A 12,568-nucleotide genomic window follows, 5' to 3' on the forward strand; every position below is an offset into this window, starting at 1 on the left:
CCTAGATTCAAAATGTTCTGTTCTTTAGGGGTTAACTTCACTTGTGCCACATTAAATATTCCTTCTATTCCGATTCTCATCTTTTGCTGGACCCTCCTGCCGGCCCTACAACCCCTTGATTTGCTTCTTTTTGCATTGGTAACGGCTTGATGTTTGTAGATGGATACTCTTTTTGTGTTTGATTCACAGCGCGTCCCGCATTTTCCATATCCCTGTGTTGAGTATATCTTTGTAGGGGATAAGGGGGCTTCCTCCTGTGTGGATGAAAACCTCGACCTCTCCACTGATTCCCCCTGCCCCTCCCTAAAAAAGAAGGACGTTGGGGGGGGGGGGGGATAGTTATAGCTTTCATTTGACTGAAACAAAGGCTGATATCCATTTGAGGTGGTAACATTGTAGGGACCTCCTCGTGGTGTATTCAAAACATAACCTTGATTATTAGGGTTAATATAAGTTGAGATTCGTGGAGGATTTCCATATTGACCCTGAATATTTTTACCTCTAAACCCCTTAGTTTTTCCCCTATTCTGCTTAGCAGGAGTAGAGGAATGCACTGGGGATTCAAAATAAGAGTTAATATGGGGATTTAGCGTTTGTGTACCTAACGGGCCCATTTTAGGCTTCATATTCACCCCTTGTTGTAGTGAAGTGGGTAAATCTACATCCAAGTCTTCATTTGTCATGTGGTTAGGGATATAGAATTTTCAGCACGCAGGCTTTCAATAAAAATCAGTATTCGTCCCCTTCCCACACCCCCCACCCCCACCAAAAAAACAACAAACTCAGTTACAGGCTGCGGGGCGGGGGGACAGGGAAAACTAGTTGTACTTCAAGTGATATTAAAGTCTTGCTTTTTAAAACAAACATGTTATGCTTACCAGCTCTGTGTAATTGTTTTGCACAGAGCAGTCCAGATTCTCCTCTTCTTGGGTCCCTAGCCAGTACTCCTAGCCTCTCCCCCTCCTGCCAAGTACCCCCAAAGCAAGCAGCTTGCTCAAGGGCACCCAAGCAGGCTCGCTCCCGAGCCGCAGCTCCACGTGTCAATTTACACACAGAGCCGGAGGTCGCCCCCTGATCCCTCCCCTTCTTGACTGGCAATGACTCCCGTTGCTGCTGACTCAGCAAAAGAGGAGTGAGTCCCTGGAGAACCCAGACTCACATGCACATCACTGGATCGAGATGGGGCTCAGGCAAGTATTAGGGGTGCTGTGGGGCTGCTGCACACAGAAGGTTTTTTACCTCCATGCAAAGCATGCATGAAGGCAAACAACATTGAGCCTTTAGAACTTACTGGTTCGCCCACAATGCATGGGCCATCAATCTACTGTATAAAAGAACCTAACAATAGCATATAAGAACTAAACAATGGCAATGCATTATTGGTAAAGCATATAACAATTATTTTCTTTTACCATTAGGAAGAACTAATCTCTTAAAAACAGAAGCTGGGATAAAAGGGTCAGTTGTGGCAAAGCTTCTCCTTCCTTACCACAACGCCATAACTATAAATGAGTGTTGAGAAGCAAGTTCGTATGCAAATGTATTAAAAAAAATAATCTTCCAGTACCTGGCCAGAGTCTCCTTCCCTGCTCCAGGATTGACGTAGATCACATTCTCCAGTGAAAGAGAAAAGCGCAGGCCCTCCACCTCTGATATGTACAGGTTTGTAAGATTGTTGCTGTGCGTGACGCACACAAACACTTGATCCTCCGATGCATCCGTAATGTAATATTCCTGCCATGAAATATCCCATTCAACCACCAATAGAAATAATAAACTGTCCACCAACAATGAACATTATAGCTGCCATCACATTACACAACTCAGCAATACTCACAGTGATTGGATGGCGAGTAACAAACTGGGCTGATCTCATTGGCTTGCGATTATATGAAACCCATAACTGCACCGAGAAAGGGTCTTTGCTGCCCAACAGATGCTGTAAGAATGAAATCAAGATGGTTAGATACAGGGGGGGGGGAATTATTATTTGATCTCCTGCAGATTTTGTAAGTTTGCCCACTTACAAAGAAATTAAGGGTCTATAATTTTTATCATAGTTGCATTTTAAATGATGGAGACATCAAATTCTATAAAATTAAAGTTGCACTTCAGTGAGTAAAATAAGCATTTGATCCCCAAGCAAAACATGACTTAGTACTTGGTAGAGAAATGCTCGTAGGGAAGCACAGAGGTAAGAAGTTTCTTGTAGCTGATCACCAGGTTTGCACACATCTTGGGGGGGGTTGGTCCACGACCATCTATGACCCATCTTCAGTGTTCTGAGGGAAGACGGTTCTCATCCAAAATTATACTAAAAATGCCCCCATCCATTGCCCCCTCAGTGCGACAAAGTCAGCCCATACCTTTAGCAGAGAAACAGCACCAAAGAATCCTGTTGCCACCTCTGTGCTTGACTGTAGAGATGGTGTTCTTAGGGTCATAGTCAGCATGTTTCCTCCTCCAAACACGGCGAGTCGAGTTAATGCCAAAGAGCTCAATTTTGGTCTCATCTGACCACAGCATTTTCTCCCAATCCTTCAGATGTTCATTGGCATGACTGTACATGTGCCTTCTTGAGGAGGTGAACTCGCCGTGTTTGGAGGAAGAAAAATGCTGACTATGACCCCAAGAACATCATCCCTACAGTCAAGCATGGAGGTGGAAAAAATTATTCTTTGGAGTGCTTCTCTGCTAAAAAGAAAAGGTACAGACTGACTTTGCCACATTGAGAGACCAAGGGACAGGGCCACATATTGTAAAATCTTGGGTGAGAACCTTCTTTCCTCAGCCATAACACTGAAGATGGGTCTTCTTTCAGCATGACAATCACCCAAAACATATCGCCAAGGCGGCAAAGGAGTGGCTCAAGAAGCAGCACATTAAGGTCATGAAGTGATGCCAGTCTCCAGACCTTAATCCTATAGAAAATTTATGAAGGGGCTGAACCTTCACATTACCAAATGACAGACAAGAAACCTTAGGGATTTAGACAAGATCTGTAAAATAAAAAATAAAATAAAAATAAGAGTGGCCCAAAATCCCTCCTGAGATGTGTGCAAACCTGGTTACCAACTACAAGATACGTCTTACCTCTGTGCTTGCCAACAAGGGTTTCTCCACCAAGTAGTAAGTCATGTTGTGCTTGGGAATCAATTTTACTCATTGAAGTGCAACTCAATTTATAACATTTGTATCATGATTTCTTTCTGTTTTTTTTTTTTGGTTGATATGCTGTAACCGCTGCAGAGGTCTCCAGCCAGTCTTCCTTCTGGGTTCGTGGGCTGTGGCCACTTGAATGGCCGAGTCACGATAAAGTCATTCCTGCGAATGTGTGCGGGAGTCACAGCCGCAGGACAGGACTTTAAAAAAAGGTTTAAAAAAATGACTTGCTGGTCTGGCAGGAATCCAGTGAACTTCTAACTTCCTGTAGTGAGCTGACAACTTTTTCTCAGCTGCACTAAAAATACAAGTTGTCAGACCTTCCCAGTTTTCTGCTGCAAGCCTACAGAGCACATCTCCCTTATGTTATGGAGATAAGGGGGAGGTGTTCTGTAGTCCAGCAGAGGAGAGCTGGGCAGGGCTGACAACACTTTTCAGGATTTCACTGCAGTGGAGGCAGAGTTGGCAGTTCACTACAGGAAGTCAGAAGCTTGCTAGATATCTGGCACAGGAAGACAAGTATTTTTCTGTTCTTGCAGCATTTCTAGGCTCCATTCACACTTGTCCGACTCCAAAGTTGCATTACTTTGGAGTGCAACTCTGAGGCAACTATGGATGGGTGTGACATGGATGTGACTTCTTGTCCTCCTGCAAAGTCAGACCCACTCACTGTTGCATGTAAAACATTCAATTACGACTTTCATGCAACTTTAGAGGGTTAACACTCCCTTTTACACGGAGGCAGTTTTGAAGCGTTTTAGCGCTAGAAATAGTTCCTGTAAAGCGCCCGAAAACTGCCTCCCATGCCGCCGAGTGTAAACTCCCGAACACTTTCACACTGGAGAGGGGGGGGGGGGGTGCACTTGCGGGACATTAGAAAAAGTCCTGCCAGCAGCATCTTTGGGGCGTTTTGGGAACGCTGTATACAGCGCTCCCAAAATGCCCCTGCTCATTGCAATGAATGGGCAGCGTTTCCAAGCACCTAAGGCTTCGGAAACAGCAACGCGGGCGTTTTTAACCCCCCCTTTGGGGTTAAAAGCGTCCCAATAGCGGACGAAAAGCACCACTTAAACAGCGGTAAAGAGCAGCGCTTTCCTGCTAATGCACAGGCAGCCCCCCAGTGTGAAAGGGGTCTGAAGTCTATGACTCTCTAGTTGCATGAAAGTTGATCCAAAGTAGTGCATGAATTACTTTGAAGTCGCTACGACTAAGTCGTGCATATATGAAGTTATCATGGGGAAAACATGGGGTATGATTTGTCATATAACTCTGATGTCCAAAGGTGCATAGATAAAACATGGAGGAAACATGCATGTATTGAAAAGTATGGAGTTTTTTTTTCCTATTTTGCCCGGACAGACAATTTAATCTAAAATATAGTAAAAATCTGAATAGAAAGAAATTTTCTTTAATTACCCATAATCCCGCACCACAGCCACAGATACGAACAGATGGTGACTGCTTTGTGGATAAAGATGTAACATATGGACTCTGAATACACAATGGACTTTTTATAAACATTCATTGAAAAATAGATAATCGCTGGACTGAAGCTTAAAGCGAACACGTGAGAAGGACAGTAAGAGCTGCCATTGCTCATTTTTTAAAGATGCATATTCTGGGGCTGCTTGTTTCAGATCACTGTCAGTAATCTGGAACAAGCAATCAGCCTATGAAGTCTAAAATACCAACCCTACACGATCACCAAGGTCAACCACTTGGTAGGGAAACCAGGTTGAAGAATACAGTTTCAGAGCCTGGACTTTAAGGGATAGCTCTACTTGGGGCATTCTTGTGATTTAAATATTTTACCAAAGGCTGGTTTCACAAGGGCTTTGTCCAGAGTCCGCATCCACCTGCTCAGCAGGGGATCTCCCCACCGAGCAGGTGGAAGACAAGGCAAAGTCCTCACTGTTCTCTATGAAGCTGTCAGGTGGAAAACAGTCCACCTGTCTGTTTCCATTCGACTGTCATCTGATTTGATGTTTTTGGCAGACAGGAGCGGATGTCAGCGGACACAGCGATGGTCCCCATCAGGTCTGCCTGAAAAATTAATTGGTGGACCCGATCAGAAAACCTGTGTGAAACCAGCCTAATATGCACTAATATGGCCTGTCACAGTCTTCCCTGAGCAATGGCCGCCATTCAACATAAAAGACTAAGGACACACTGTGTCAAAAAGGAGGTACTCTGGGGAACATCTCCAGATGAAAAGGTGAATATTGCAGATAGAGCTACTTTTTTTTTTTTTAAATCTCCAATAAAAAAAAAAAAAATAGAGTCTGCAGTTGGGCTTTAAGGGTTAAAGAGCTAAGAAACTCTTCTGTTCTGATTTCAGGGTCTGATTAATGTCCATGCCAGCAAAGGAGGAGGAGGAGGAGGAGGAGGAAGTGGGTTTACAGAGAAACAAGTACAGATAACATCAACAATGTGAAAAAAAGAAGCAGTTTATATCTTCTTTACTCAGCTTCTAAGATTTCAGACAATTAATGGGCCCTAACTTAAAAAAACAACTCCACTTCCTTGGAGAAAAAAAAATGAATATATTCAAAATACAACTTTATTAATTTTTTTTTTTTTTTTACTTTAGTAAAATCATCATCTGAAATTTGGAGAGGAAAGTACCTACTAGATTTAAATGGCATTATTTGGGCAGGATTACATAAAGATGTATAGTTTGTCCCTTAGCTACAAATATTTTCAGTACATCAAAACACTCACCACCGTCTTTGTGGCAAACATGTAATTTTCCCGAAGCTGAAAGCCGTCCACATTCTCGATTATTATCTCAGAATTGTCGCGGGACTGGAAGAAGTCGGTGCTGCGCAGGACAATGGAGGTGCCGCGAGGCTCATGCCGTTCTACATAAACGGTGTTTGGTTTGTCAAGTGGAGCAAAGCCCCTTATTGGAAAACAAAATACAGATTAATTAAACCAGAGCGTAATAGTAGAAAAGGGTCTCTAAAAAAAAATCAATACAATTATTAAAGTAGAAGTAAAGGCAAACTTTTTGTTTTCCATTTTGGATTGAGTAAGGCTGGGTTCACAATACGATCGCATGCAGCTCACAGCAGGGGTCTGGTGCATCCCTGTTCTCCATTTCAGGGATGAATCAGGCCTGAATTTTTGCTTGAATTCAGAGCTGGATAGACATAGGACTCTTGTGCAATCTGCTCCGCAGCCGTCACAGAGATGTGCGAGAGCCGGTCACAATCTCCGGTCATGCGAAATGGATGCGGGGAAACTGCATGTGGAAAATGGCTTAATTGCAAGTCGATCAGGTTCACATTATGCAAATCAGATGCGGTTCTAAACACTTCCGATACACATATACAGTATCTCACAAAAGTAAGTACACCCCTCACATTTTTGTAATGAATGCCAACATGTACTGTGACATACTGAAGCAGAGAATGATCCCCTCCTTTCGGGGACTGGGTCGCAGGGCAGTATTCCAACATACCGACCCTAAACTCACCTCCAAGATGACCACTGTCTTGCTTTAAAAAAATCTGAGGGTAAAGGTGATGGACTGGCCAAGCATGTGTCCAGACCTAAACCCTATTGAGCATCTGTGGGGCGTCCTCAAACAGAAGATGGAGGAGCGAAAGGTCTCCAACATCCACCAGCTCAGTGATGTCATCATGGAAGAGTGGAAGAGGACTTCAATGGCAACCTGTGAAGGTCTGGTGAACTTCATGCCCAATAGGGTTAAGGCAGTTCTGGAAAACAATGGTGGCCACAAAAAATTGAAACCGTGGGCCCAATTTGGACATTTTCACTTAGGGATGTACTCACTTTTGTTGCCAGCGGTTTAGACATTAATGGCAGTGTGTTGAGTTATTTTGAGGGGACAGCAAATTTACACTGTTATACAAGCTGTACACTCACTATTTTACTACCATGTAAAGTGTGATTTCTTCAGTGTTGTCACATGAAAAGATAGAATAAAATATTTACAAAAATGTGAGGGGTGTACTCACTTTTGTGAGATAATGCATGTGAACCGAGCCTTAAGGTCTACGTAGCCAGATCTCTGCTGCATACATGTGTATAGATTTTACACTTCCTTTGTGGGGCCTCTGTGCCTTTATTATTTTCACTTAATAATTCAGGTAAAGGCAAACTGATTTAGAGCTTTCTGCTAATTTTTTGTAAAAAAAAAAAATTATTTATGGAAGGACGTAGTCATGTTGGCATTCTCTCCCTACCTACCAGAAAAAAGACTTCACGTGTTCCTGGATCATTATCCACGTCTGACCGAAATCTTCTGACTTCCACAGCTGTAAAAGGAAGAGATAGAAGGCAGGTTGAGGCCTTGTGTATTGTATACACATGTGATCCAGGGGCTCCCCGAAGCAGTGTTTCTCAACTCCAGTTCAAGGCGCCCCAACAGGTCATGTTTTAAGGATTTCCATTATTTGGCACAGGTGATTTGATCAGTTTCACTGCCTTAGCACTTACCACAGCCGTTTCATCTGATGGAAGACCTGCAAACATGACCTGTTTGGGCACCTTGAGGACTGAAGTTGAGAAACACTGCCCGGGGCACAGAAATCAGTTAGATTAACAGGGTATTTTCCAGGGAATTCAAGTGCTGCACTTTGGCAGTATATTCATTTCTAGTTACATTGTACATGACAGGTATTCATTAACGGCCTGGTCACACCAATGGCTGCTGTGTGTTGTGAAGGAAGTGGCGCCACCAAGTCAAATGCTTTGCCTGTGCTTTTTTTTTTTCAACTTTATTGAACTGTCTGTCAGTGACATTTTGATAATCTTTTCACTACAGAGGACTGTGATGAGATGCAAACCTAATTTGGTGTGCACTCAACACATAGGACTCAAAATAAATTGCCTTGTATATGCATTGGGACTACCTTGGAATACCCTGCCCAGCACAGTCCAACGGATATGGTGTGAACAGCCCTTAAAGTGGTACTAAATGTTTGTGGTTTTTTTTTTCTTCTTCTTTACTTATATGCTCTGTGTAATGGTTTTGCATGTTACCGCCACTGAATATGCCTCCTCAGCTCCCAATACTGATGCCCTCGGGTGACCCACCGTCCCTGACATCGCACCATCACATGCACATATACTCGTGAGCAAGCTTTAGGGGGGTGTCTCTGATCTATCCTCCCCTTTATTGATACAAGTTAGCTTACCTAGACAACATATTTCCCATTTCAGATACAACACGTGCTTGCTCCTGAGGAGCAGCTTAAAAGCCGCGAAGCGCATCAAGCTACCAGATGCTGTGTACCATATGATTACATGTTTATCAGATTACTGTGCCAATATACATATACTTTATATATTGTGACATTGATTAGAAAGATCACAGACTATGCAGAGGCTATTGTACAATATATGCATATCCAATCATGAAATTTGGTGGAACACACAGAGGGGGAGAAACAGAGGAGGACAGAGGAGAGAGCGGATGACTGAGGCCTGTAAACTGACCACGGTGTCAGGGGTCAGCAGCCATGATACACCGTGGTCAGTTTACAAAAGGGGAAGACAGAACCAGGTAGGATCAGCCAGGTATTTCAGCTGTTACAGGACACAAATTACACAGCGCCAGCACTGTGCTATATAAAATGCTTTAAAAGGAACAGGATCCATTTTTTTTTATGGTAAACGCATTCAGTCTCAGTGACACTGAAGCATCTGTCAGGTATATAAGCTGATCTGTTTCAGAAACACCAAAATACAAAATGTCATTGGCTCTACCCAATACACACTGATGGCTCCGCCCAAACATGCTAAAGTGTTACTAAACCCAGGAGCCTGCATTCACTATATCTGGTCTCCCACAGTACACAGAACATGAAAATGCTATTTTAGTAAACTGTGAAATAACTTTTCTCAGCAGTATATAGCAGTCTTGTGACTTCTATCAGTCTGGTTAAAGCTTGTAGGAGGAGTTTTCACTCTTCCATGATTGTCCTGTGAGGATGCAGGACCCCTGACCCTTCTGGTCTGGACAGTGCTGATTGCATGTGATCAGCAGAGGGCCATTCTCCCAAGAAATAAAAAAATAAAAACACACTCCAGCAATACACACCAAGCTGCAATTGTGCAGAGTGCCTCCAAGACTCTGCACTGCCAGGACAGATTGATTGGGAACAGTGGAGGATCTGTGCATACAGGATCAAAACGCCTTTTTGCCCAATGCAGAGGATTAACCCCTTAGGTTCCACAGTGAGTATAATGAGCATGCTTGACTGCATATACAGACTGAATTTACTGTTATGGGTTTTGTAACACTTCAAGACTATAGCATCATGGGTATTGTAGTTCCGCTGCTCTCTCTGTATAATATGGAAGTGACAGGAGGCTACATTCCTACATGCAGTGGAACCATGCTGGCCAACCTCTAACAGAGATCAGGTCTCAGCATAAAAAAAAATAAAAATAAAAAAAAATAAGGGGGGGGGGGGGGGGGTTTGGAGTAGGCTGAGAGCAATAGCAGGGACTTTGCATTAATATACACTTGTATTTTTTAAATCAGACTTTAGTATCACTAAGCCATCTGCACACCAAAGACATCAGCCTTCACAAAAATCTGTTTTCAGGAAAAGATCACCAAGAGGTCCGCCTAGACCAAGCCTCACTCTGACATGTTTCACCCAGAAAGAGCATAATCAGCTATACGATTACAGAAATAAGAGATTGAAAGCTTCAGGAGTGCACTGGCACCCAGGAATTCCAGTGACATCAAAACAAAAAAGAGAAAGAATCTTTCTCAGGGAAAATCTGATAACATAACAGGAAACCTCTGAGTGGATAATGTCTTACCTGTTTGTTTGGGTGAGATTTGTCATATCCCAGGACCAGGTTGGAGTCTGTGCTGTGAAGAAGAAGTTCTGCAGGTTTGAAGGGTACAGAGAAGCCCCTGATTGTAACGCAGAAGTCCATAGTGATCCAAAGGTATGACGCGTTGGCATCAACAAAGATGTACTAAAACAGAGGAAAGACTGGTTAGATGATGTAAGAGGTGCAACGATTGGACATTTTGGTGCCGAAACCAAAAATGTAGGATGCACTTGGCCGAAAACCAAAAATTTTTTTTTTTTTAATATTTATATTTTTATACATAATTGTATTTGACTTTTTTTTTATTAATATCCATTTAAATGAATATGAAGTTATCGTCAGCCATTATTGGCACCTTTAGCCCAAGAAAAGTATCTTTAAATTCTGTTTGTCTGCACACTGATCCATTGGGCTTCCATTGTGGTGTTAAAAATCCTACTTTCTGCATTTTTGGTAGATTTAACAAAAAAAAAAAACACGCACCTCCCAGTTCAAATGCATTGAAAACACAGCAAGAACGCATCAGTAACACACTTGTGTTATGTTTTAGATGCGATTTGAGTCACATGACCTATGAAAACCATACCATAAGCACCAGTAAAATCGCTGCAAATTTGCATGCTTTTTCTCTCATAGGCCGAATGCCGATAACACTATTTTCAGCCAAAGTTTCTGTGCATCTCTAGTTAAATCACGTACGGTCATTGATTAGTAATGGCTAGATTTGGTTCAGAAAATATCCACAAAATCAAAACATTTTGAAGACAGTCCCCATTTTTGGAAAAATGCATTGGAGGCAATGGGAAAGCTAACTAAAAAACAAAAACAAACTTGTAGTGGCCCCCTTGTGAGGGTTTAATGCTCCTTAAGCCTACAGGTAGAGAAATAAGATGTAAAGGCTGTGGTTTTACTGGCAGGACAGCACACATGCCGCAGGCCACAATTCTCTACTTCACAGATGAGGCATTTTTATCTCAGGCTGTAGAGTCTGATAGGTGGAAACCCCCCTTTTAAAACTTGTCCATTGAGCTCAATAAAGCATGCATGGCTCATACTCGCAATGCAATTTTTACAACAAATTCCCCCTTGTAATAAAAAAAAAAAAAAAAAAAAAGCAGGATGTTGAGGAGGCAGAAGGATCAGAGTACAGAAAGCACAGTCACCAATGTGAAAGAAGCCAAATACAGTGGCTTGCGAAAGTATTTGGCCCCCTTGAACTTTTGAACCTTTTGCCACATTTCAGGCTTCAAACATAAAGATATAAAATTTTAATTTTTTGTGAAGAATCACCAACAAATGGGACACAATTGTGAAGTGGAACGAAATCTATTAGATAATTTAAACTTTTTTAGCAAATAAACTGAAAAGTGGTGCGTGCAAAATTATTCGGCCCCTTTACTTTCAGTGCAGCAAACTCACTCTAGAAGTTCAGCGAGGATCTCTGAATGATCCAATGTTGTCCTAAATGACTGATGGTCATAAATAGAATCCACCTGTGTGTAATCAAGTCTCTGTATAAATGCACCTGCTCTGTGGTAGTCTCAGGGTTCTGTTGAAAGCGCAGAGAGCATCATGAAGACCAAGGAACACACCAGGCAGGTCCGTAATACTGTTGTGGAGAAGTTTAAAGCCGGATTTGGATACAAAAAGATTTCCCAAGCTTTAAACATCCCAAGGAGCACTGTGCAAGCGATCATTTTGAAATGGAAGGAGTATCAGACCACTGCAAATCTACCAAGACCTGGCCGTCCCTCTAAACTTTCAGCTCAGACAAGGAGAAGACTGAACAGAGATGCAGCCAAGAGGCCCATGATCACTCTGGATGAACTGCAGAGAACTACAGCTGAGGTGGGAGAGTCTGTCCATAGGACAACAATCAGTCGTACACTGCACAAATCATGCATAAAAGCAACACAGCTCATCACTCAACACACCATCCCCACTGTCAAACATGGTGGTGGCAGCATCATGGTTTGGGCCTGCTTTTCTTCAGCAGGGACAGGGAAGATGGTTAAAATTGAGGGGAAGATGGATGCAGCCAAATACAGGACCATTCTGGATGAAAACCTGTTGGAGTCTGCAAAAGACCTGAAACTGGGATGGAAATTTATCTTCCAACAAGACAATGATCCCAAACATACAGCAAAATCTACAAAGGAATGGTTCACAAATAAACGTATCCAGGTGTTAGAATGGCCAAGTCAAAGTCCAGACCTGAATCCAATCGAGAATCTGTGGAAAGAGCTGAAAACTGCTGTTCACAAAGCTCTCCATCCAACCTCACTGAGCTCGAGCTGTTTTGCAAGGAAGAATGGGCAAGAATTTCAGTCTCTCGATGTGCAAAACTGATAGAGACATACCCCAAGCGACTTGCAGCTGTAATCGCAGCAAAAGGTGGCTCTACAAAGTATTAATGCAAGGGGGCCGAATAATTTTGCACGCCCCACTTTTCATTTTTTTATTAGTTAAAAAAGTTTCAAAAATCCAATAGATTTCGTTCCACTTCACAATTGTGTCCCACTTGTTGGTGATTCTTCACAAAAAATAAAAAATTTTATATCTATGTTTGAAGCCTGAAATGTGG

General features: G+C 42.5%; 1 protein-coding gene across 1 annotated transcript in view; it reads right to left on the reverse strand.

The window, feature by feature from the left end:
• Window positions 1-12,568, reverse strand: part of SORL1 (sortilin related receptor 1) — a 155,031-nt gene that overhangs the window by 106,719 nt on the left and 35,744 nt on the right. Inside the window, exons 4-8 of the mRNA XM_077457755.1 lie at window positions 9,967-10,128; window positions 7,378-7,445; window positions 5,884-6,064; window positions 1,838-1,939; window positions 1,568-1,734 (exon numbers count right to left, since the gene is read on the reverse strand). Coding sequence (XP_077313881.1) covers window positions 1,568-1,734; window positions 1,838-1,939; window positions 5,884-6,064; window positions 7,378-7,445; window positions 9,967-10,128 — 680 coding nt within the window. The remainder of the gene's footprint in view (window positions 1-1,567; window positions 1,735-1,837; window positions 1,940-5,883; window positions 6,065-7,377; window positions 7,446-9,966; window positions 10,129-12,568) is intronic.

This window comes from Lithobates pipiens, unplaced genomic scaffold, assembly GCF_037356315.1.
Source record: "Lithobates pipiens isolate NorthernLeopardFrog02 unplaced genomic scaffold, aLitPip1_a1.2 Scaffold_27, whole genome shotgun sequence".
Lineage (NCBI taxonomy): Eukaryota > Metazoa > Chordata > Amphibia > Anura > Ranidae > Lithobates > Lithobates pipiens.